The sequence below is a fragment of the Chelonia mydas genome, chromosome 20 (genome assembly GCF_015237465.2).
Source record: "Chelonia mydas isolate rCheMyd1 chromosome 20, rCheMyd1.pri.v2, whole genome shotgun sequence".
Taxonomy (NCBI): domain Eukaryota; kingdom Metazoa; phylum Chordata; order Testudines; family Cheloniidae; genus Chelonia; species Chelonia mydas.
Genome location: NC_051260.2, coordinates 5747823 through 5772378, shown reverse-complemented (window position 1 = coordinate 5772378; position 24556 = coordinate 5747823). Strand labels below are relative to the sequence as shown.

At 56.0% G+C, this 24556-nt stretch overlaps 1 protein-coding gene across 2 annotated transcripts; it reads left to right on the top strand.

Moving 5' to 3' along the window:
- The first annotated feature begins 16127 nt into the window (after positions 1 to 16127).
- KRT18 (keratin 18) lies at positions 16128 to 23716 on the top strand. Of its 2 annotated transcripts, XM_037884166.2 has the most exons (7): positions 16128 to 17477; positions 19780 to 19862; positions 20548 to 20704; positions 20870 to 21034; positions 21355 to 21480; positions 22535 to 22758; positions 23445 to 23716. In XM_037884166.2, the coding sequence occupies exons 1-7, from the start codon at positions 16542 to 16544 to the stop codon at positions 23572 to 23574; spliced, it is 1821 nt and encodes a 606-aa protein (XP_037740094.2). In that variant the 5' UTR covers positions 16128 to 16541; the 3' UTR covers positions 23575 to 23716. The 2 variants fall into 2 exon arrangements, with proteins under 2 accessions (XP_037740094.2, XP_043388878.1); XM_043532943.1 differs by having other exon boundaries at positions 16454 to 17477; positions 20548 to 21034.
- The last annotated feature ends 840 nt before the right edge of the window (positions 23717 to 24556 follow it).

The following is a 24556-nucleotide window of genomic DNA, read 5'->3' as shown; positions in this document are numbered from 1 at the left end:
GGTTTTTGTAATACAGACTCCGTGTGAAGGGATCCACTCGCTGTGAGGTCGCCTCCTCCTGGCTGCTCTGGGGACTAGCTCCTTCCATGGGTCCAACGCCGCTCATGCACATATCCTGCCACCTCTCTCTCTCTCTCTCTCTCTCTGCAATTCAGGGTGCTCTCTTCATGACTCAGCCCTTTAGCCAGGTCACTGTATAGCCCTCCCCTTCTGGGGTAATAAAGTCCCTCCGGACCAGCTGTCCAGTTGGCGTCTCCGATGCTCCTATGCCACTCACTGGTAGGGAAACCCAGCACCATCCTCTACACTGGGTTCCAGCCAAGGACCCTGTAACAAGCAGCCAAGGTCTACACAGTCCCACCCCTTCCTGCTGTTTCCCTGGACTTCTTCCTAAGCTTCCTTTCCCCCACAGCTCCTCTGGTATTGACCCTTCTTCCAGGGCTAGAAGCCCAGGGCTTATTCTCCCTCTCGGGTTTTCCCATTTTTAATATGGGGGAGCTGAAAGCCAGCCCCCTTACCCCTATCCATCCCACCCCACCCCAGAGCTGAGGCCAGGACCCCAGGCGCACGGGTTCGGCAGGCGGGACCCCGGGCATGAGGGGCCAAAATCCAGGACCAGTGGAGCTGGACCATTTTTAATATGGGGGTGCTAAAAGCCAGTCCCCTTAAAGAACTGAGGTCGGGACCCCAGGCACACAGGGCCGGTAGCTGGGACCCTGGCTGCACGGGGCCAGCAGCCAGGACCCCAGGGACGGGGCTGGCAGCCGGGAGCTCAGGGGTGCTGCAGCACCCCCGGCACCCCTAATTCCCACACCTATGGCTTTCCACTGCCCGTCTCTCTGCTCCCAGAGAGTGACTGCAGGCTCACTCCCGGCAGCCCTTTGCTGCTGCAACTTCTTGGCTTTATAATCCAGCCTCTTCCTGCCCAGCTGGGCTTCTTGTTCAATCAGGCCCGTTTCTCCTTCCAGGTGCAGCCAGGTACCCAACTGGCCCCTCAGCCAATTAACCCCTTCAGGGCCGGTGTGGGGTACGCACCCCATCACACTCTGAAAACCAGATTTCATTAAGTATGTAGGTTTTTATCAGTGTTAGGGGAAAGGAACCGTGGTAGAAAAGGGTGTCAAAAGCAGCATCCCCCTCGCCCGGATGTTCAGCACATTCCTGATGAGGGGAAGATCCGCTGAGTCCATCCTATGTTGTAACAAAGTGGTTGGGGATTTTTCAGCAGCCCGTGTTTTTCAGTGGAAAATGCCGAGTTGTCAAACTGGAAACCGTTTGTGGGAAAAGGTCACTTTGGATGAATTTCTTGTTTTGAAAAAACCGGGAACAGGAGATGGGGGTGGGGAGTTTCGAATATGGCAACGTTCCGCAATGTTCACGATTTTGACGTTTTGTTCTGATTCCCTCTCCCCTGCAAAGCTGCAGTGTTACAACCTGGTCCTACCAGAAGAAGCTTCTCTGAGGTATCCTACGGACAGCGCCGTGTTGATCTAAATTTCCAGGGAAGTGATTAAATACTCCAGTGATGGAAGCAGTAGGTCACTCTACCATGGGCCAGATCCTCAGCTAATGTCAATCAGCGAAGCTCTATTAACTTTACAGCTGCACTGATTCACACCAGCCAAGGATGTGGCCCGTAATAACCAGCACCCTTTGCCACACTCAGTGGATCCCGTTTGCACCAGCGGCGTAACTGTATTCAGTACCAGCTTAGGAAGAGCTCTGGTTGCCACTCTTCATTTTCCTAGCCCAGACCCAGTCTCAGACCTGAACCTCATCAAACCCCGCAAGGACCCACCCACGTGCTTCCAGAGAGGTCTGCTTTTAATGGTACCCAAATGATGCTCCATCCTCCTGGCGCATCAGCTCATAGAAAGCTGAGGCTCTCCGAGGGCAACATGTTTATTTATTGAAACAAAGCAAATGCAAAGCAGGCAGGGAGCGCGAATGGATCAAACTGCAGCTTGGACAGAGAATAGGTACCCATCAGCCTCCCCTAGCTCACGTTTAGCTTTGCCCTTACATTCCTGAAGCCGGATTTCAAAGGATGCCAGGGTTCAGAGACGACCCCTACCCACCAATAGTGGGGAGGCCGAGTGAGGGCAGAGGCTTCAGCAGATGTTACTGAGCATGCTCAGTCCACGTGAGCATGCTCAGTACAAGCCAAGCAGCAAATCTGGCAGGGCATGTGACCCCCCCGTGTTCATCCCAGGCATCACCTCTGCCATGGTTTGTACCACAAACACTGTGCAGGAGGGTGAAAAAACCTTTACTAAGCACCATCCCGTTAAACCACTCTAATTCCCTCCGTTTCGTTTCAACGCAATTTCGTTCAATTTTTTATCAAAGACCCAGCTTCTGCTAGGAAATTAGGATGACCGGATAGCAAGTGTAAAAATCGGGACGGAGGTGGGGGGTAATAGGTGCCTATATAAGAAAAAGCCCTCAAAATCGGGACCGGCCCTATAAAATCGGGACATCTGGTCACCCTATAGGAAATCCATTTTTGCTGATTCCTTAGCTTCTCGTGACATGACTCTTTTGTATTGTGGTAGGCATCAGGAGACAGGGAATGCCGGCAGAAGATCTCAAGAGTTTATTACAACATCAGAAATTCTAAGTAGAGAACTTCATGCAACTTAAAGCATCAAACATGACAAGAAGAAGATGATGGACACATTTAGGACCTGCTTGAAGGACAACATCAACACAACTTCCGCTTCAAGCGAGAACATGGACACCAGTTGGAAAAAGAGGGCGACCTAGAGAAACATTACGTAGAGCGCTAGAAAAAGAAGCAAAAGTCACGAGCATGGCATTCCGAAGCCTGAACAGGCCAGCACAAGCCTGAAATAAATGGTGGAAACTTATGGACACCCGAGGGCGTGGGAGGGACCTTGACCAAGATGAGAACCATGATTTTCAAACACCTGGGGTGGGCGCTATTGCTTCCATGGGCTTTGGATCCAGCTCTGTGTGATTGTCTCCTCGAATACTCGGGGGGTGTCTTCACCACAGTCAGCCTGGGTGATCGGCACCCAGGACGGACCACGCGAGTTAACCTAGCCTGGGTGTGAGCAGCCACACTGCAAAGCCCTACCCCTGCGGGTGCTGCGCTCACCCGTCTGTGTCACTGGGACGCTTGGGGGCACATCCCATGAATCTTTGAGTTGCAGTAAGCTGAGCTGCTCTACGATTCTTTCCCCGCGAATCGGGGGAGAGCTTGACTCTCCTCCTGGGCAGGCACTCCGTTGGGGGATCGTGGGAAGGCATTGGAGGACCAGCAGCCTTTGAGTGATTTAGCCTGTGTCCTCACTGCGTAGTGGATAGGTTCCCAGCCCAAGTGAAAGGGGAACCCGGGCTCCATTCCAGCCCCCAGCCGGGCCAGTTCGAAAGCACCACTCAAGTCTTTGTGTGTGGACAGGAGGGGGGCCAGAGGCTACCCCTGGGTAAGAAACAAGGTTAACTCTGCAGTGAACTTAGATCCTCAGCTACTTGTAAGCTTCCTTGTTCAAGAAGCTAAGTCCCACCCGAGAGAGGAACTTCGCAAACTGGAAAAGCCGGGCCTGGAATCTTTCTCTGACCAGGAAAAACCAGTCTTGGGGCAAGCACCGGATTCCTGCAGAACAAATGCTCTGCCTGACAACAGCCCCCAGCTGCCCCTGGCCTCCCCCACTCATTCCGGCCCCACCTCGCTCTGCAGCACTTTATCCTCTGCACAGAGCTCTCTGCCCTGCTCCTCTTGTATCTCGTGCCCCCGCCGACCCGATCTTGGTGGGGAACCGAAGGCCAAGGGGCAGTCTGACAGTCAACAGCCTCGCTCCGTGGCTGGCTGGGCTGGGCTGGCTGAAGGTGATCATCAGAGGCCAACCTGCCCTAATGGGTGGAACTGGAGAGAAAAGGTCAGGCGTGAGGAGGGACCCATGTGGCACCAAGGGCTCAGGAACGCAAGCCCCGGCCAGGCTCCAGAGCCCAGGGCAGGCCGGGCCGGCCTCTCGGCCTGCTCCGTAAAGATCTCTCTCCTCCAGCTCTGCCGACCAGCTTCATCGCTTCTTGCTAATGGAACTCCGCAGTGCCAGCTCTTGTTTCCGTGGTGCCTTAAGCAAAGCCCAGCTGGCACCCATATGGCCAGTCTACACATGTGCAAGCAGGCTAGTCTCTCCCGAGGCCTCCAGCTGGGGTAACAAAGCCACCAGGGGAGTTTCAGGCAGTGGGAGAATTTCGAGCCCCTGGTAGGGGCTGGGTGATGTGGTAGGAAGTCAGTTAGGATTAGAGATGGCTCTAAGCTCCTTTGAAACACAGGGGGAGTTGGGGTCCTGCATTTCCTCCTATGGAACTGGGAAACGATTCCTCTCTGCAGCCTTGGAGCAATTTCCAGAGCTCCCCGGCTTGACTCTTCCCCTGATTTCCAGCCCAAGGCGACCTCAGATGGTGCGATGCGGAGGCATGATTGTGGGAGCGGGGGCTCTTCTCTGAAACCAACGCTGCCGCCCCACCCTTTTCCTGGGAACGCAGCAATGCCTCCCGATTGCACTGCACTTCCAGGGGAAAACGCCCTGTCAAAGAGGCCAGAGATAAAGCACGACGATGCCTGTGCCCCTTGGACCTCAGGGACTAAGGGTGGGTTCCCTCGCCTTAACGCAGGAGGCTCCAGCGCCCAGCTGCTGTGGTGGGTGAAGTCCCGGGGGAGTGTCTTCGCTTGATCTGGGTTCTTGAGAACGGAGACATGCCATTGCCAGCCACGGTTGCTGAACAGCACACCCCACCCACCCACATCTGCTGCTGCTTTCCACCCCTGCGGGGCAAGGGAGTCCATGAGGCAGGAGGAGAGCCACACAGGGGCAGTATCATTCCTTGGGCATTTTAACCAGCATGCACTCACACCACTGCCGGCAATGAAACAACTGAGACTCTGACCAGCTTTGGCAGCTGAAGGTGCCGTCTACACTACAGCCGCAACCGTCTCGAGGGAGCTGGTTGCAACGGCAGAGACTTCTGAAGCAGTGGAAAACAGATGCAAGCCGGGTGGGGCTGCTTTGAAACCCAGCCCGTCCGGGTTCCTTAAAACGCTGGTGGGTCCCGTCTACATTGCAAGGCACAACTGTGTCCCAGTCCAGATGTCAGCTGAAGTCTGGGCAAATCCAGACGTGAACGGAGTGGGCAGAGTGCTACTGGATGATGGGGCCATGGAGCAGCTGTGGTGGCCTCCGCACCAAAGACCTGGTCACCCAGCCTTCTGCTCTCACCCAGTGAAACGGAAAAGCAGTGCCTTTAAAACTGGTTATTAGAGGCAATCCACCGCCTTCACCTGTGGAAGCGGTAGGAGCAATAGGCAATTTGACCGGGGCCTGGGTTGGGATCCAGGAGACCAAGGCTCTGTCCCCTACTCGGCCACCTGGCTGCGTGACCTCAGGAAGTAATTCCCCTCTCTGTCCCTCAGTTGTTCCACCCATCCTCTGTGTCCTATCTGTTGGGAGGCAAATTCTGCCAGGCAGATGTCGTAAAATGGTCAGGATAGGGTTAACTGGGTTACCCAGCATATTATGGGATGGCGCCCTGCTCCACCCCTGCCTTACTTTGTGTTTAAGTCAGTGGGAGTTCCTGCCTCCCCGCCCATCCCCAGCCACGCAGAGGCAATGCGTGGGGGGGCATGCAGGGTCACGTTCCCCCCCCCCCAGATTTGCTACTTTGCTTGTGCTGAGCATGCTCAGTAACACTGACTTCACGCTGCCCCCCCCCCCCCACTATCGGCAGGCCCAGGTCAGTTCTGCTGCCATGCACGCTAGTGTGATGCCGTTAAATAGGGGAGATCCGTCCCAGCCCGCAGCACTGTGAATACACGTGTTTGCATTGCTCAGAACAGTCCCTTTGCCGAAGCAGAAAGTGTCTCTATTTGTACAGCCCCTTGCACCACACAGTCCCAATGGTGGCTGGTGGCTTTAGGTGCTACTGTAATACAAGGAACAATGCCAAGTTCATAGGGGGGTCTTATACCGTGCTCATCACCCTAATATCTGAGCTCCTTCCAGCTGTGCTTTAAGCAGAGTGACGAACATCTGTCTCATGTTTGTGCCCTGGCGGGGGGGGGGGGGGGGGGGAGGCAGGGTGAGTGGAAGCAGTGGAGTGTCTTCTTGTGGAACACACACACACACACACACACACACACACATTGCTCAGCGCTTGTGTTACAGAAGGCAAGTCAAAGGAACCTGTCTTCCACTTGGAGCAGAAGGTGGGGCGATTTGGGAAGGTCCTTACTTCCTGGGGGAGCTCATGCCACAGCCTGGGCTGGCCGCAGAGAAAGCTATGTCTCCTATTTAGTAAAAAAAACGAGGAATACTTGTGGCACCCCACAGACTAACAAATTTAACAAAATTCTCCTATTTACTGTAGTATTTACAAAGTAGGGTCAGGCATTCACAGGGAAAATGCAAATGTCCTCCCATTGCAGTAGCTAAGCTAGATCAGCAAGGCAGTGTGGTAAGGTAGCACTGGGTCGAGACTTGGGACATCTGGGGTCTAATCCTACCAGGAGCTCCTGTATGACTATAGACCAGTCACTTCCCCTCCCTGTGCCTCGGTTTCCCCTCCTGCCATTTGTCTGTTTAGCATGTGAGATCTTCAGGGCAAAGTCTGTCTCTCACTCTGTGCCTGGGCCCGGCGGGATGGGGCCTTGATCTCAGTCAGGGCGGGTTGTTGTTACTGTCATCCTGACAGTAAACATTTATAAGGCTCATAAACGTTCATGATCCGGGGCATGGTCCAAGGCCTGGGGCTAGGAACGGATTTCCCCTCGAGACGACCGACACTTTTTTTGCACCTTCCTCTGGCCACTCTGCGGGAAGGCGAATCCACTGGATTAGCCCCTGTTCTGAAGAGAGTTAGGGAAAAGCAAAAATGGGAGAGTGAGAAAGAACAGCATGATGAAGAAAAGCAATGTCAATCTATCTCTCCATCCCCATACACATCTATCTATATCTCTCTATCATCTATCATTTTATCCTGCTGCCCATCACCGTAGTACGTGGGTGCCTTAAAATCAATAGCAATAGTCAAGTGGATAGTTTGGCTCTTCTCCCTTTCGGGGGGGGGTCCAAACTTTGCTTGAAGAAGGGTTTTTTTCATTTATTTATTGGGGGGGAGCTTAGGGGGGGTTTAGGGGCAGAGGAGGGTGTGGTATTGTAAGTGTCATTCTTGGGGAGCGAAAGCTTTTTCGGAGGGTTCAATGCTTCCTACAAGATTCTGGCTTTGCCTGATCTCTGGATTTCATTCCGTAGATGGATCCCCTCAACCAGGAATGTTTTGTTCCCAGCTCCCACCCACACAGACGAAAGATCAAAGGAAACTCAACAGAGATGCTTCTGAAACAGCTACTGTCTGCAGTGAAGAAGCAGAAGTAGCTAAATCTTGGGCAGGGCAGAAGGAGCCACGCAAGAATGGAGATCAGAAGGATCGGGGCTGATTCAATGAGCAGGCGCTATGTTCAAAGCATGGGGGTGAAGCTGTATCTACAGACCACAGGACCACACTCCCAGTGTCTATGCGGCAGAAATCCCTTGCTGCCTCTGGCTCGGGCCTTGAATACACCAGAGTAAATCTGTAGTTCCACTGGGATCGCTCTGGATTTGCACCAGTGTAACGGAGATCGGGGGCCGGACTCTGCCTTGAGTTTTTGGGAGCAAAATGGCCAGCAGCGGTGTTTTCACTACACATCCACTGGAGGCTGGGTTTCTGGGAGAGAATAGAGCATCTTGGACCCATGCTATCCCCTGCTTGCTGCTTCTCACTTATTGCAACCTGTTTGGTAGCCTTGGGATGAGCTATTTAGCAGCTGGGTGGTAGCTGTCGAGGGTGGCTGCTCAGAGAGTGGGATTCATCTCTGGGCAATGTTAGAATGTCATCAAAATCCTTCAATTACTTGGCATGTCACAACCAGTAAGTGATGAATTCTCACAGCCTACCCTGAGAGGGAGGGGACTGTTATCATGACAACTAGGTGGGAAATGGTTTTCCCATCCCATGATAGTTTCTGAGATTTTTTTAAATGTTTCCCATCCCCAGTCAGGATGAAAAGTGGAAAATATCCGTAATTTTTGAGAACTGAAGATCAGAAGAAAAAAAATCCAGTTGAAAACAAATGAAATGTTTTGATAACTTTGAAACAGTTCGTTTGGATTTTGATCCTTTTTTTTATAATTACTATAATTAGCTTAACTTTTGAAGTGAGAAGTCATTTCAGACCGGAAAAGTGGGATTTTTATCATATTTTCACCATTTCAAAAGGGTTTTTTTCCCCCTAAAACATCTTTTGAGTTGAGAAGTTCACTGAAAAAGACGCATTCCTACAAAAGGGTTCGGTTTCAATGAACCTGTATTTTTCAACAAAAAAACATTTCATTGAAAAATTCCTGACCAGGTCTAATGATCATCCTCTTCGTCAGAGGGAGAAACAGATGCATCGAGAGGTTAAGTAACTTCCCAAGGCCCTGCTGCCTTCAGTTGCAGAGCCAGGAATAGAGCCCAAAAGTCCTGATTCCCACCGGGCTGTCTAACCACTAGACAATACTCTCTTTGGTAAAACTGGGATTCGAACCCAGGAGAGCTGACTTGCCGCTCCACCCCTGAAGCTCTACCCCCAGAGCCAGGAGAGCCTGACTCTCAGCACCCCACCTTTTCTAGCCACTAGTCCCCAGACCAGGATCCTGATTCATCGCTCTATGACTGGACCAAATAGGCTTTGCGTGCCCAGGAAATGAGCCAGGATCTGTTCAATCACTTCTATGGAATTGTAGCCATAAACCGGAGCTATCCTCGCACATTCACTGGGTCTCGACTGCAGATTAGACACAGCCCCGCCTGTGTGGCATAGTAAATTTGCATCCACATGCAAAACGCTTGTAGCTATATGCATTTGCACAGGTGCCCCAGAGGCTTTGCCATTTGAAAGCCGTGCGGTAACAAGCCCTGGCCCGGAGCCTGCCAACTGAGGGGGGGCTACCATGTTGGACGGCTACCATACCCTGTCATACAGACTTCCACCTCCCCAGCCTTTCTCCACCTGATCCGGCACAAGCCAGGCAGGATGCAAACAGCCCCACCCTGGGTGGCCCCTGGGCTTAGCCAGCACATCTGTCCCAGCTGCAATGCCAGGCAGGGTTAGTTTACCATCACACCTTGTTCGGAGAGCACCAGAAGCCCACTCGCCCCTCCGGCCTGGCTGCATTATGCTCAGCAGCAGCAAATTAGCCTGGGGAGATGAAATATACGTTAAAGTCAACAACTCCTCCCAGAATAAGGAGAATGGGGGGAGAGGTGTCTCTTTCGGCTCACGTGACGGATGGCTGCCTGGAGCTGTAACCCAAGATGTCCCAGCGCCAGAGAGAGAGTGGGCTGTAAGCACCAGCCCTTATGCAGAAGCAAGCTCCTGCTTTCCATTCTAGAGGGGTCCCGGGTTCAGTCCCAGGTGTTAGCTGGCAGATAATCAGCTGGTTAAAGATTCAGGCTGTTAAAGGGACTGGCGGAGTTCAGGGGGTGGAACAGGAGAAGCACCAGAGAGGTCAGTTTAATATGACTGGCAATGGGAGCAGGTGGCATGGGGGCGAATGGGGTCAGCATAGGCTGTAGGGGGCCTAAAAGTGGGGGGCCACCAGCATGTGAACCATGGCCCCGCCCCCACTCCGCCTGTTCCCCTGAGGCCCCCCCCGCTCGCTCCTCTCCGCCCCCCCCCCGTCGCTCGCCCTTAAGGCAGGTAAAAAGTGAAGGGGCCACGGCCCCCCGGGCTGTGGCTGCCATCCTGGGTAGGTTTTGAGCTTTTTCTGCTGCCAGAGAGTCTGGCGCTGCCCTCAGACAAGCCTGAGGTGACAGCAGGCACCAGCTGGGCCTTAAATTAAGTTAATGAATTAGAGAGAGCAGGAGCCTGCAGGGAGAGGATGGGACGGGGCACGGTGCTCGGGTGCTGTGGTGATGGGCTGTGATAAAAACCTCCAGCCAGAGCACGTGGTTGGATGGATAGATGGTGGGCTGGGTGGGAGAGAGGCTGGGCCTCTGGAGGTCTAGGTCCAACTCCCACCTCTGCAACTGCCTCCCTGCATGAGCCTGGGCAAGTCACTGAATCTTTTGAGATGGAATTTGCAACAAGACCAAAGTGATAGAGGAGCAGAGGTCCCTGTGATTGTGCTCCTAAATCACTTAGGAGCTTTTGAAACCCCCACTATTTCCACTTCAGTCCTGTAACTCGACAATAATTTCTCTTCCTTTCTCCCACCCTTTGTCTGTCTTGACTGTTTCGATCGTAAGCTCTTTGAAGCCAGGACTGTCTCTTCCTGATATGGACCAGGCCCCATTGTGCCAGGCGCTGTACATTTGGTAGGTGTTTTACAGTAGCACTTCGGAGCCCCGGTCATGGCCCATGACCTCGTTGTGCCAGGCACTGTACAAACACAGAACAAAAAGACAGTCCATGCCCCAAAAACCTTTCAATCCCATCTGGGCAGCACCCAGCACGATGGGGCTCCAAACTCAGGCCTTGCCGTGTCAGAAGAGCCAATCCTATTCTCCACGGACTAGGCCAATTCCGTCCCACACATAGGCTCCTCACCCAGGACACAGGGCAATTCACAGCTGTGTTGCGTAGTCAGCAGCATGTTTCATGATTGTCTAGAAATGGCTGGAAAATGCATGTCGGGAAGGGGGCAGTTCCGTGCGAAATTTTCAGCGTAACTGGAAAAAAAACAAAGCACCCCCCACATCACTTTTCGGCAGAAAAATTCGGGCTTGTCAAAAAGTAACGCCCGAAATTTCAGCGGAAAATGAACATTTTCACCCGAAAATTGGTTTTTTTTCTGACAAAATCACTGAAAATGTTCCCAGGAAAGCAGCCGCCTTCCACAAAAACTTTCGCTTTGTCGAAAACCCAGTTTTCCATTGAGAAGACGTTTCAATGGAAACTTTTCCATCCGCCTGGCGGCCGTCGGGAGACCCTGCAAGACAGGGGTAGGCAGCGCAGGTTGCGTGGACCAGAGAGGCTGCACAGATCAGCCTGGGAGCTAGAGGTCCAAAGGCCACCCCAGGGTCTCTGTGTGCATGCAGGAGCCTCCCTGAAGAGCCCCCTTTCTACTCATAACTTCCATGCCCTGTCTCTTCTCCGCCATGCAATGCAAACACTGCAGCCTGCGTCTGACTGTCCATCCCAATGAGAACTGCAGGAGCTGAGTCCTGGGGCTTCCAGGGCGGAGAATTTGCTCTCAGGGCAGATCCCCTCACTGATAAACCTCTGGAATGTGCCATTCCTTCAGGCCGCAATGAGAGAAGGCAGAGCTTCAAAGCAGCTCATTCATCAGCCAGCCGCAGGCCAGCCAGTTGGGCAAGGCTGGGAGAGGCTGATGGGTTTCAGGCAGAGTCTCTCAGGCCATGGGGCACTGCTCGGTACAAAGGCAGGCGGGGTTTGCCTGTGTGCAATCGGACGACGGCCGTGCCAGGGACACACAGATTGCTTCGAACGGCCGGCCTGTCAGAGCACACAGAGCCCTGATCGCCTAAGGACTGTCCTGGGTTGGACCGTAGCACCTGGAGCCCCCAGACCCTATGTGCCAGGCGCTGCACAGCTGTGGAGTGAGACAGTCTCTGCCCCACAGAGCTCACACTCTCATAGCGTAGATAATGGCAGGAGGGGAAGTGACTTACTGAAGGTTGCTCAGCACATCAAAGGAAGAGTTAGGGTTACAAGCCAGCTCTTCTGAGCCGCCCGCCAGGGCCCTACTCACTAGTCAACGCTACCATGTGAGCGTCCCGCGGCTGCTGCAGCTGGGAAATGCTCCAGTTACCCCTGCAAATCACAGAAATGCAGGGTGGGACCTCGAGAAGTATTATCTGTATGGCAGAAGCACCCAGTGACTCCAGCCAACCACCAGCCGTACCCCCTTGTGCCAGGCCCCCTTTTACAACTGGCTCCTGGATGGTTGCCTTTAATTCTGAGCACTCCTGAGTGCAACGGCTTGGTGCAAAAGAGAGGGGCTGGACCCGGGAAATTCTGGGCAACTCGGTGCCAGGGGATACGGACAAACTGGAGGGGGCTCAAAGAGATGCAGTGAAGGAAAACTGCTAAGGGAGGATTCATGTCAAAGGTCAAGAGCTAAATCTGTCTAGTTTGGCAAAGAGACTGGCCCCTAGGAGACAGGAGAGCAGGCTGCAAATATGTGAGGAGTGTAAACAGAGAATGGGTGTGGGATTAGCGATGTATCCAAGCCTGTTCCATACCTAACGAGTCTTTATTGCTCTGTTTCCCATGACTAGACACCGCACCAAATTGCAAAGCCCCTATAGCCCAGCGGGTCTCAACCTTTCCAGACGACTGTACCCCTTTCAGGAGTCTGATTTGTCTTGCGAGCGCCCAAGTTTCATCTCACTTAAAAACGACTTCTTACAAAATCAGACATAAAACTGCAAAAGTGTCCCAGCCCCACTAGTACTGACAAACGGCGTCCTTTCTCCTTTTTACCATCTAATTAGAAAATAAATCGACTGCAATGTAAATCTCGTACTTACATTTCAGCATATAGTATATAGAGCAATACAAAAAAGTCATTGTAATTGTAGGTTTCAGAGTAGCAGCCGTGTTAGTCTGTGTTTGCAAAAAGAAAAGGAAGACTTGTGGCACTTTAGAGACTAACAAATTTATTTGAGCATAAGCTTTCATGAGCTACAGCTCACTTCATCGGATGCATTCAGTGGAAAATACAGTGGGGAGATTTATATGCACAGAGAACATGAAACAATGGGTGTTACCATACACACTGTAAGGAGAGTGAGCACTTAAGGTGAACTATTACCAGCAGGGAGGGGGGGGGGGGGGGGGGAAGGAACTTTTGTGGTGATAATCAAGGTGGGACATTTCCAGCAGCTGACAAGAACCTCTGAGGAACAGTGGGGGGTGGAGGGGGGGAAATAAACATGGAGAAATAGTTTTACTTTGTAATGACCCATCCACTCCCAGTCTCTATTCAAGTCTAAATTAATTGTATCCAGTTTGCAAATTAATTCCAATTCAGCAGTCTCTCCTTGGAGTCTGTTTTTGAAGTTTTTTTGTTGAAGAATTGGCACTTCTAGGTCTGTAATCAAGTGACCAGAGAGATTGAAGTGTTCTCCAACTGGTTTTTGAATGCTATAATTCTTGGGTTTCAGAGGAGCAGCCGTGTTAGTCTGTATTCGCAAAAAGAACAGGAGGACTTGTGGCACCTTAGCGACTAACCAATTTATTTGAGCATAAACTTTCATGAGCTACAGCTCACTTCATCGGATGCATTCAGTGGAAAATACAGTGAGGAGATTTATATACACACACAGACCATGAAAAAATGGGTGTTTATCATGCACACTGTAAGGAGAGTGATCACTTAAAATGAGCTATTACCAGCAGCAGAGTGGTGGGGGGAGGGGGGGGAAGAAAACCCTTGGTAGTGATTCTACTTCTTTGTAGCGTAGTAGACCCTTCCCCGCCCCCCCCCACTCTCCTGCTCGTAATAGCGCATCTTAAGTGATCACTCTCCTTACAGTAAAAAGAAAAGGAGTACTTGTGGCACCTTAGAGACTAACCAGTTTATTTGAGCATGAGCTTTCGTGAGCTACAGCTCACTTCATCGGGTGCATCCGATGAAGTGAGCTGTAGCTCACGAAAGCTCATGCTCAAATAAAGTGGTTAGTCTCTAAGGTGCCACAAGTACTCCTTTTCTTTTTACGAATACAGACTAACACGGCTGTTACTCTGAAACCTCTCCTTACAGTGTGCATGATAAACACCCGTTGTTTCATGTTCTCTGTGTATATAAATCTCCCCACTTTATTTTCCACTCCATCCGATGAAGTGAGCTGTAGCTCACAAAAGCTTATGCTCAAATAAATTGGTTAGTCTCTAAGGTGCCACAAGTCCTCCTGTTCTTTTTGTTATAATTCTTGACGTCTGATTTGTGTCCATTTATTCTTTTGCGTAGAGACTGTCCGGTTTGACCAATGTACATGGCAGAGGGGCATTGCTGGCACATGATGGCATATATCACATTGGTGGATGTGCAGGTGAACGAGCCTCTGATAGTGTGGCTGATGTGATTCGGCCCTGTGACGGTGTCCCCTGAATAGATATGTGGACACACTTGGCAACGGGCTTTGTTGCAGGGATAGGTTCCTGGGTTAGTGGTTCTGCGGTGTGGTGTGTGGTTGCTGGTGAGTATTTGCTTCAGGTTGGGATTGTAGTTTGTACTGACTTTGCCAGTGCTTTTTGTGTCACCTGTTGTAAAACGAGGCAAATATCTAGAGGAGTTGTTGTACCCCCGGAAGACCCCTGCATACCCTCAGGGGTACCCTCGTTGAGAACCACCGGGGCACGGGCGGGGCTGGATCCTGGGTTTCGGGTCATCCCATCTACAGGGGCAAAAAATCAGTGACATTCAGAAGTGAGCCTGCGTTTAAATTTCCGAACCCCACCGCTCCGCAAATGGAGCCGGGGGTGGGCCGGCGGGCTTGGTTCGGTCTACGGCAGGTATTTCTGTGGGCAACAAGCAAGCTAGATGATGATCGTGTGGTTTGGAGAACAGGGGGACCGGCCTGCGGCAGAGGAAGATGTGACAGGGGAGGAGATGTAAGGCTGCAGAGTGTGTGTGCGGTGTTGCACAGGCGGGCCCACACCTCGCCCTAGCCCTGATAAGCCAGGAATGTGGCAGGGCTGAGAAGGGTAAAAGTTCTCCCTCTGCTATTAGATGGCGATCTTTATTGCTTGATTTAGGCTGGCTGGATTGAAACTGTTGTGTGTGCACAAGTCTCCCTCTTTGCTTGCACCAGGCTACAGCTCTCAGGTCAGGCCCCATTGCCCCCGGCTCCGCTGCGCTGGCCTGGTGTCGCAACAGCTACACCCTTTGAATCCACAAGCTGAATCGCTGGCAGGCTCTGCTCAGCTACCCCTCTGCAAGGGCAGTGGAGTCTAGCCGTTAGAGCACGGGGGTGGCCCCAGGAGGGGAGGGTGGACTCCTGGGTTCTAGCCATGGCTCTGGCAGGGAGTGGGGTCTAGTGGTTAGAGGAGGCGGCTGGGAGTCAGGATTCCTGGGTTCTATCTGCAGCTCGGGGGGGGCGGGGGCGGGTCTCGTGGTTCAAGCAGGGGAAGTGGCAGTCAAGATTCTTGAATTCTATTCTCAGCTCTGGGAAGGAAGTGGTGTTTAGCGGTTAGAGCAGATTGCAGCTGGGAGTCGGGATTCCTGGGGTCTGTTGCCAGCTGGGAGGAGCAATTCCCTACAGTGGGTGGCTCTTTGGATCTTACTATCCAACTCGCTGCTCTTCCTGCCTGGACATAAGAGCAAGGGCTTGGCCCAGGGTCCTCGGCCAGCATTTCCCGCAGCCTGCTGGTTTCCTTGTCTGTGTGAGCTCCTCGCTCCACCCCAGAGGAGGCTGCATTTCAGAGGCACAGTGGGGAGCGCTTCCTGAATACATATACAAGCAAATCCTGGTTTGAGTTAAATCCATGTCAATCTGGAGTCACTCCACTGACATCCCAGAGCAGAATTTAACCCACAACCTGTCTCCTGAGAAATGAGCAGAGCTAGGCTTTGCTGTACTGGCTCTGTGCAGAGATTTCAATGGGCTTGCTCAGCTTTCATTCTATCTGTAGCATGCTGGGATTAGCAAGCAAGGAGATCGAGGACTGCACACTTGAAGCAGCATGCACAAAGCACTGGGCTAGCATGCACTGCAGACAGAAATATGCCTCCACACTGGGATAATGAGTATACAAAGGTTTCAGGGTAACAGCCGTGTTAGTCTGTATTCGCAAAAAGAAAAGGAGGACTTGTGGCACCTGAGAGACTAACCAATTTATTTGAGCATAAGCTTTCGTGAGCTACAGCTCTCTTCATCGGATACAAAATCCAGGAAAGTGTGTATAAAAATCAGGGCTTGCATGCCCAGAAATCTGGGTTTGCGTGCACAGAAATTGGGGTTTGCGGGTGGTGAAATCCGGACTTGCATGCATGGAGAACCATGTGAAGCATGAACGACGGACTGGATTAGCAAGCGTAGAGAACCCTGTTTGCATGCAACGTTAGCATATATTTGCATGCTGGGTTAGCATGCAGAGAGAACCATATTTGCATGCTGGGTTAGCATGCAGACAGGACCATATTTGCATGCCGGATTAGAAGCAGAGATCCCAGCTAAGCGAGCATGGAGATGCTTGTTAGGGAGTGATTGCAGCCTGCTCTTTGCTGGCGCACCCCATCTACTTTGCCCCTACGCCCCACTCAGCTGGGGGCTGCTATGATCCCCCTGTCTCTGCACCTTCGGAATTTGGAGCAAGGGGACTCCGCTCAGCACCAGATCAGCCCCCCACCCGGGGGGTGCTGGGAAGCTAGAAGGAGGGGGCAAGCGCCGGATGCACTGATTGCAAAAGGCAAGTGAGGTTATCAAATGGCTCTCAACCCCCCCGCCCCGGGAACTATGAGGGCAGGCTTCCCGGGCCGAGAGCCAGCGCAGGGGAGAAAGGCAGGTGGCTGCTGTGGCCAGCAATGGGTAACTCCACCCGTGCCACTTTCCCCTTTGCACTGACCAGACGCCTGGCCCCAGAATCACAGGCCCAAATCTCTTGCTCGACAACCCCCCCGCACCCCGCTGGCTTGACGACAGGCTCCGGCCCAGAGAGAGCCGGGACGGAAAGGCCCCAGCTCCCCCATGGCTGGCCAGATCTCTTCACTAACTCTGCCCAGAACCCCCCCGTCCAGCCTCCTCAGCCAGGCACAGCTCAGGAACAGGCGTGGGTGGCTCTGGGTGGTATCTGGTTCCATGGAGCCGGGGCTGGGCCCTTGGCAAGGGTTCAGGTGAGCCGGCTGTGCAAACAAAGGCCAGGACCAGGCCTTCGCCTAGCCCCACCTTCCTGGAGCAGAGGGAAGCTGGTAGAGGTGGGGGTGGCTAAGCCCTACCCGGCCCCTCCTCTGCTCCTGGCTATAAATTCCAGCCTGCATCCAGTCCAGCCCTGCACAGACGAAGACCTTGCTAACTGCTGCAAACTCTTCTCTCTGTCCGTCCCCACCGGCACCATGAGTTTCTCCAGATCCACCTCCTACTCCAGCAGCCTGAGAAGTCCGAGCATCATGGGCAGGAGGTACGCCCCAAACACCAGTGCTGCCAGCGTCTACGCCGGGGCCGGGGGCTCCGGCTCGAGGATCTCCGTGGCCAGGACCACCAGCCTGGGCTCCAGCCTTCCGGGCAGCAGCTCTGGAGGCAGTTATGGCATCTCCCTGTCGGGCTCCGGGGTGGTGCAGAACGAGAAGGAAACCATGCAGGATCTGAACGATCGCCTGGCCTCCTACCTGGAGAGGGTGCGCAGCCTGGAAACTGACAACCGCAAGCTGGAGCTCCAGATCCGGGAGTTCATGGACAAGAAGGGCCCCAGGTCCCAGGACTGGAGCCGCTACTTCCAGATCATCGAGGACCTGAGGAACCAGGTGAGATGCTCCCTGCTCCTGCCTCCCCCGCCTAGCCTTGGCCACCTGTATCACGCTCAGATCTGCAGCCCCCAAACCCACTGTATCAGGGAGGAGGTGGCACATGCAGGACCCCCCCCCCCCGCCCAATTCTAGCACCACCTCTGCCTGGGACCAAGCAGGAACCCAATGAGAGAGGGGAGGATCATGCACCTGTCGGCATCCCCATATCTGGGATCAGCCCTCTGCCCCCCCCCCCGCCTCCCCCCCCTCCCCAGAGGGGCAGGGCGTAGCGTGGGTTTGCTACCCTTGCAGGGGACCGTGCAGCAAGGGAAAGCCTAGGAACAAGCCTGCCCCCCTCTGGGGAGCGTTGCAGGATTACTGACTTGCACCCATGTCCTAAGTGCAGCCCCGTGCGTTCACCCACCTGGGCTCCCCCCAAGCCTCCAGGAGGTCCCTCGGCCATCAGCTCGCTGTGGTGCTGTGTCTGGGCATGCCGGGTCCGGCTGGGCTGTAGGCCAAGGTGAGGGGCCCAACCCAGCCCCCTATGCGGACTCAGCCAGGGTGAGGCCCAGAGAGGGCAGGCACTGTTCCTGCAGCCTGGGGCTCATGCCCCCCCTCCCCCCCAGTTACTCATTAACCTCCCCTGCACAGTGGCCTGACCTTCAGCCAAGGCGCAAAAGCAGGGTGTGGCAAGGCGAAATCCCAGCTTTCCCCTGCTGCTCCAGCTACAGCCCCTTGGGGCAGCAGGGGGTTTAATTCCCCCCCACTCGGCGGGGTGCTGAGGGGGTCTCGGTCCCTCCCTCAAAGCAGATGATTATTCTAGTAGTGGCCCCGTTGCGCCAGGCGCTGCACACCCACCGGGGGGAAAGCAGCCCTTGTCCTGACACGCGCTCCCCTTCTAAATAGGCAGAGGGGAAACTGAGGCACAGAGCAGCAAAGCGACTTGCCCGAGGTCAGTGGTAGAGCGAGGGCCTGACCCCAGGTCTCACGAGTCCTGGTTCAGCGCTCTAGCCACTAGGCCACACTGCCGCTGTTAGGGCTGGTTTACTCTCCTTAATGTTTGTTGCATGCCTGTTTCCTGAACCAGCCCCCCAGGGCGATCTCAGGGCCATTTGCTTGTTTGCTCCGAGCATCCTGCCTTGACTGAAAACTCTCTCCCCGTGCAGGGTGGGATGGGTCAGGGTAAAACGGGCGCGCTGGGGTGTAGCTGGGGTGGGCGGGGAACAAAGTGGATGTTTGTTCTCTCTCTGGGCTGAGTCATCGTTGCAAACAGAACAAAGACACAGTGAGACCGGTTGGAAAGCTGCGGTGGGAACAGGTGTGCAGGGCAACAGGAGAAAGCCCCATCTGGAAGTGGGCAGAGCACTGGACTGGAAATGTGGGCTCTATTCCCAGCTCTCCCACTGGCTGGTTGGGTGACCTTGGGCAAGTCACGTCACTGCCCCATGCCTCGGTTTCCCGATCTCTGAGATGGGGATCTCACAGATTTTCAAAGTGCTCGGCACCCCCCGCGCCAGTGCTGGGTTTTCAGCAAGAGCTTAGTACTTGGGGAGCAGGCCTAGAAAACTGGCTGTTATTTAGGGGAGTAGCCGGAGCTGAGCTCACGGCGAAATCCAGCCACCGTGGCCTGCTTTTCGGAGGGGCTGAGCAAACATGGAGGCTTCTGTTGGCACTGAGGGTTGCTCTCAAACCAGTCTCCAGTCAGGCACCCCAAAAGTGGGGTACCCCAAATTTTAGGCCACTTTGGGCCTAACTGTTGCCCAAGGTGACCCAGCGACGGGACTGGGAATGGGAGCCAGGACGCCTGGGTTTTATTCACCGGTAGGATCGCCTGTAGGACCCAGGCGTCCTGGCTCTCCTGTGCTCGTCACCTGTAGTAATTCGGGGGTTAGTCCCATTTTTAGGGCTCAGATCTCAGGGTGACGGGCCCCCGCGAATAGACCGGGCGGTGTCTCTTTAAGTGCCTTCGTCTCCCGTTGCTGTGGGAACCGCACCTGCCTTGCACCTGTGCTGAGCTAGACAAACAATGCCGTGGGTTGGCAGGAGCCCAGGGGATTCAGGTTCCCGGCGGAGGCTGGCACAGGAGAGCGATTCCCGGATCAGCGGCTGGGGGGGCGTCCTCTGGCTCTTGTGGGGCATCTCCGGGCCGCGGGGGCCACGCCGAGGGAGGTGGGACCCTGCTGCCATCCCGGGGGCATGCACACCCCGCTGGGAGAGCTCAGAACTCAGCCCCTTGTCCGTGCCCCCCCCTACCCAGCCAGCCCCAGCGCTGCTCTCTGCACCCACTGACCCGCCCGCCATGCATCTTCCCCCTGCCCAGATCTTCGAGAGCGCCGTGGGAAATGCCCGCATCGTCCTGCAGATTGACAACGCCCGCCTGGCAGCCGATGACTTCCGGGTCAAGTGAGCGTCCCACCGAGCAGTCACTGTCCTCTCGCCCTGACCCCCGTTGCCCTGGCCGGGGCGGAGATCCCCTGGTGGGGTGGGAAGCCAGGAGGGAGGGGCACGACCCAGAGGGGAAGCTCCCCCGCCCAGGGTATATGGGAGGGGTGCAGCAGCTCTGCTGAGCTGGCTGCACCCCGGATGTTGAGGGGACTCTGGCACACGGAGGGTGGAGAGGTCTGGCACTCAGGCTGCTCCCCCCGCCCCCAAGCACACAGACTCATGGTGCAGGAGTCTCAACCCCCAAACATACACCCCCGCCCTACTCACACACGTGGCGGAGGGGCCGTGTCCCTCAAATGCACCCCCTGCAGCACCCCAACAAATGGGGGAGGGGCTCTTCCCCTCCCCAAATGCACTCCCCCAAATGGTGGAGGGGCTCTGCCCCCCAAATGCACCCCCTGCAGCACCCCACACATGGGGGAGGGGCTGTTCCCCCCAAGTGCACTCCCACAAATGGTGGAGGGGCTCTGCCCCCCAAATGCACCCCCTGCAGCACCCCACACATGGGGGAGGGGCTCTGCCCCCCCAAATGCCCCCTCCTCACCCCCACAGATGGCAGAGGGGCTCCAGCCCCCCTGCAGAGCTGGAGCTCTGTCCCCAAGCACTGAACCCCTCCTGCTCCTCCCCCCCCCACCCGGCGCAGGTTCGAGTCGGAGCTGGCCATCCGCCAGTCGGTGGAGAGCGACATCAACGGGCTGCGGAAGGTCCTCGACGACACCAACATGAGCCGGCTGCAGCTGGAGGGCGAAATTGAGTCCCTCAGGGAGGAGCTGATCTTCATGAAGAAGAACCACCAGGATGTAAGCTGGGGAGGGGGGGACTGTGCCCACATGGGGCAGGACTATCCGGCGTGGCTCACCATTGGGGGGTGGGAGGTAGCCCCCAGAAGGGCCCAGGATGGGGTGGGGTGGGGGTTCCTTCTCCCAAAGAGTGGACGTCTCATGGGTCTGGGATTGTCCCCGCAGGAGGTGGACAGCTTGCAGGCCCAGATCGCCAACTCGGGGCTGACGGTGGAAGTGGATGCCGCTCAGCCTCAGGACCTGGGCAAGGTCATGGCGGAGATCCGGGCTCAGTATGACACGCTGGCGCAGAAGAACATGGCGGACCTGGATCAGCAGTGGAACCAGATGGTGAGCTGGGGGGAGGGGTTACGGCCTGTCCCTGGGGGGGTCCCCCTCTTCCTGCCACTCTCAAGAACTAGGCCACTTAAGTAGACTTCTTTGGGCACGTTCAGGACGAGTTCATGCCGCCACGCCCAGAATCAGGGGCGGTTCTGATCCGGGGCTCTGGTTTGGCCCATGATGGAGACAGGGCTGCTGGAGCTCCATCCCCTGGGGTGTCGGGGTCTGAGAGGTGTGGACCAGGCTAGCTCTGGCTGGCAAAGAAGAGACTCCCTCCCCCACCCTCAAGTAACTGGCCTGCCCCGTCCCTGCTCCCTGTCCCCCTCCAGATCACCCAGAGCACCGCGGAGATCACCGAGAACACAAAGGAGATCGAGGTGGCCCGCAGCAGTGTCTCCGAGCTGCGCCGCACCTGCCAGACGCTGGAGATCGAGCTGGAGTCCCTGCGCAACCTGGTACGCTTCTCCTCCTGGGCCAGAGCTGGGGTCCCCCTGCTCCCCCCACCGACAGGGCCGGGGTCCCCCTGCTTCACCCCCCCGTCCACTGCAGCTGGGCTCCTCCTTCACTCCCCCGTCCCGAGCGCCGCTTTCCCCCTCCCCAGCACCAGGTCGGGTTCTCCCTGTCCCACTCCTCCCGCAGTACCACAGCTGGGCTCTCCCGCATCACGTCCAGGGTCTCCTGCACCCCGTTGAGCCTCTCCCCAACCGTGCGCAGGGAGGGGGCTTTCTCCTTGTCCTCCCCCAGAGCCCTGATCCAGCCCCAGCGCTCAGGCTGGCAACCACATTAGAGGTGGACAGCATCCCAGTGTGCCGGGGATACCCTCCGGGGGCGGCGGGGGAGCTAACGTCGGCCCTGCCGGGGATACCCTCCGGGGGCGGCGGGGGAGCTAACGTCGGCCCTGCCGGGGATACCCTCCGGGGGCGGCGGGGGAGCTAACTTCGGCCCTGCCGGGGATACCCTCCGGGGGCGGCGGGGGAGCTAACGTCGGCCCTGCCGGGGATACCCTCCGGGGGCGGCGGGGGAGCTAACTTCGGCCCTGCCGGGGATACCCTCCGTGGGCGGCGGGGGAGCTAACGTCGGCCCTGCCGGGGATACCCTCCGGGGGCGGCGGGGGAGCTAACGTCGGCCCTGCCGGGGATACCCTCCGGGGGCGGCGGGGGAGCTAACGTCGGCCCTGCCGGGGATACCCTCCGGGGGCGGCGGGGGAGCTAACGTCGGCCCTGCCGGGGATACCCTCCGTGGGCGGCGGGGGAGCTAACGTCGGCCCTGCCGGGGATACCCTCCGTGGGCAGCGGGGGAGCTAACGTCGGCCCTGCCGGGGATACCCTCCGGGGGCGGCGGGGGAGCTAACGTTGGCCTGTCACCCTCAGCCAGGCCACATCCTGGTTTCTCCTTGTCCAATGCTGCCCCCCAAAGGGGAGGAACTAGTGCCTCTGGGGCATGGCATCCTCCCCAGAGGTATGGCTGGTGCCCATTGAGGCTTGGCGCTGACCTCTCCTCCCCTTGCAGAAAGCCAGCCTGGAAGCAAACCTGCGGGACGTGGAGCAGCACTACGTCGTGCAGATGGAGCATCTGAATGGGCAGCTCCTGCGGGCCGAGGCGGAGCTGGCTCAGGTACGCAACGACATCCAGCACCAGTCTGAGGACTACCAGGCCCTGCTGAACATCAAGGACAAGCTGGAGGCAGAAATCGCTACCTACAGGCGGCTGTTGGAGGGCGGAGAGGAGTTCAAGTGAGTGCCTCGGGTCGGGGCGTCGGGTCCTCCCACCGCCCTGCTTCTTTCCAACTCCAACAGGGAGGATTTAACCCTGGGGCCCCTGGACTTCGTCGTTTGTTCTGCTAGGGAAACCTGGCTCCAAGATAACCCATCTTGCCCCCCACTCCCTGTTATAGCAATTCCTAACTGGGTTAGCTGAGGGTCCGGGAAGCTACTGTGATTTGACCCAGGCCAGAGAGGGTCAGTCATGCACCCAATATCCTTCCCAGTGTTTGGCCCCATTTGGGTCACGGGGACCCTGAGGTTCCCCCAGGGATGGGAAGGGGCAGTCAGGCCCAGATCCCCACCAGGAATGGGCTCTGGCCCTCTGAGGGGCAGTGCGGGACCAACCACACATATGGGGCTGTCTCCCAGAGGAGCCTCATCGCTAGAACCCCACGTTCCCTGGATTCGTGGCCCTGGCAGGGAGCCGGTGGCGGGGAAAGTGGGTGCCCATTGAGTGGGGGCAGGGAGGAGCTAATGCTTACCAGGGCATAATGCCACCCCGGGCTACTGATCCCGCGTGGGCTGCTCCCTGATGACCTCCCTCCCAAGGGGTGTGCGGCCCAGCCCTCAGGTCTCCATCTCTGGTTGCATGCAGTGGACCAGGGCCTCTGGGAAAGGCCCTTGAGTGTTCACGCTCCCTCTCTCCCGCTCTGCAGCCTGCGCGACGCTCTGGTGGACAGCAGCAGTGTCACGCAGACCACGCACCAGGTCGTCACCACGACCAAGAAGTTGGTGGACGGCAAAGTGGTGTCGGAGACCAGCGAGTCCCAAGTGATCAAGAACTGAGAAGACGCACCCCGTGGTCCCTGCTCCCTTCCCTTAGCATCTGGCGTTGCGGTGCCCTGAGAGGGCCGCAGGCAACCTGCTTTGCCTCCCTCCGCCCACTTGCTTGGTCAGCGGAGCTCAATAAAATACGCAGTTGGCCTCAGAGCGGGCTGCTTCTCTTGGGCTTCTGGGGGGGGGCCTTTGAGGGAGGGGGGGATCCTGGCTGAGCCCTGAGTTCCCTGCTAATGCGGGTGTAAAGTGGCCCCCTGCCCAAGGTGCTCAGAGCGCTTCCCATGCTGCCGCATGGCACCCTGGTCATGTAGGGTCATAGCCCTATGTCTCCGATATACAGATGGGAAAACCGAGGCACGTGGCAGATAAAACTGACTTGCCCAAAGTCACAGAGCCAGTCACTGGCAGAGCTGGGATAGATGTCCAGTCCCTGGTCTAACCACTCCCCCAAACTTTCCCTAGCAAGGAGGAGGACCCAGGAGTCCTGAATCCCAGCCACTCCCCATCCCTGTTCTAATCACCAGACTGCACTCCCCACCCAGAACCCAGGAGTCCTGATTCCCAGCCCCCACCCCGCCCACTCTAATCATTAGACAGCACTCCCTCCCAGGGCCAGGAAGAGAACCCAGGAGTCCTGACTCCACCCCTCCTCCCCCAACCATTAGACTGCACTTCCCTCCCAGAGTCAGGAATAGAACCCAGGAGTCCTGATTCCCAGCCCCACCCCGCCCTAACCATTAGACCACATTCCTTCCCAGAGCCAGAGATAGAATCCAGAAGTCCTGACTCCCACTCCCACCGCCCCACCCCCCTAATCACTAGCCTGCACGCCCCTTAGTCAGGAAAAGAACCCAGAAGTCCTGATTCCCAGCAACACCCTCCCTCCCCCCACTCTAACCATTAGACCGCATTCCCTCCCATAGTCAGGAATAGGACCTAGGGGGTCCTGATCCCCAATCTCGTGCTTTAACTAGCCTCCCCAATTGTAAGC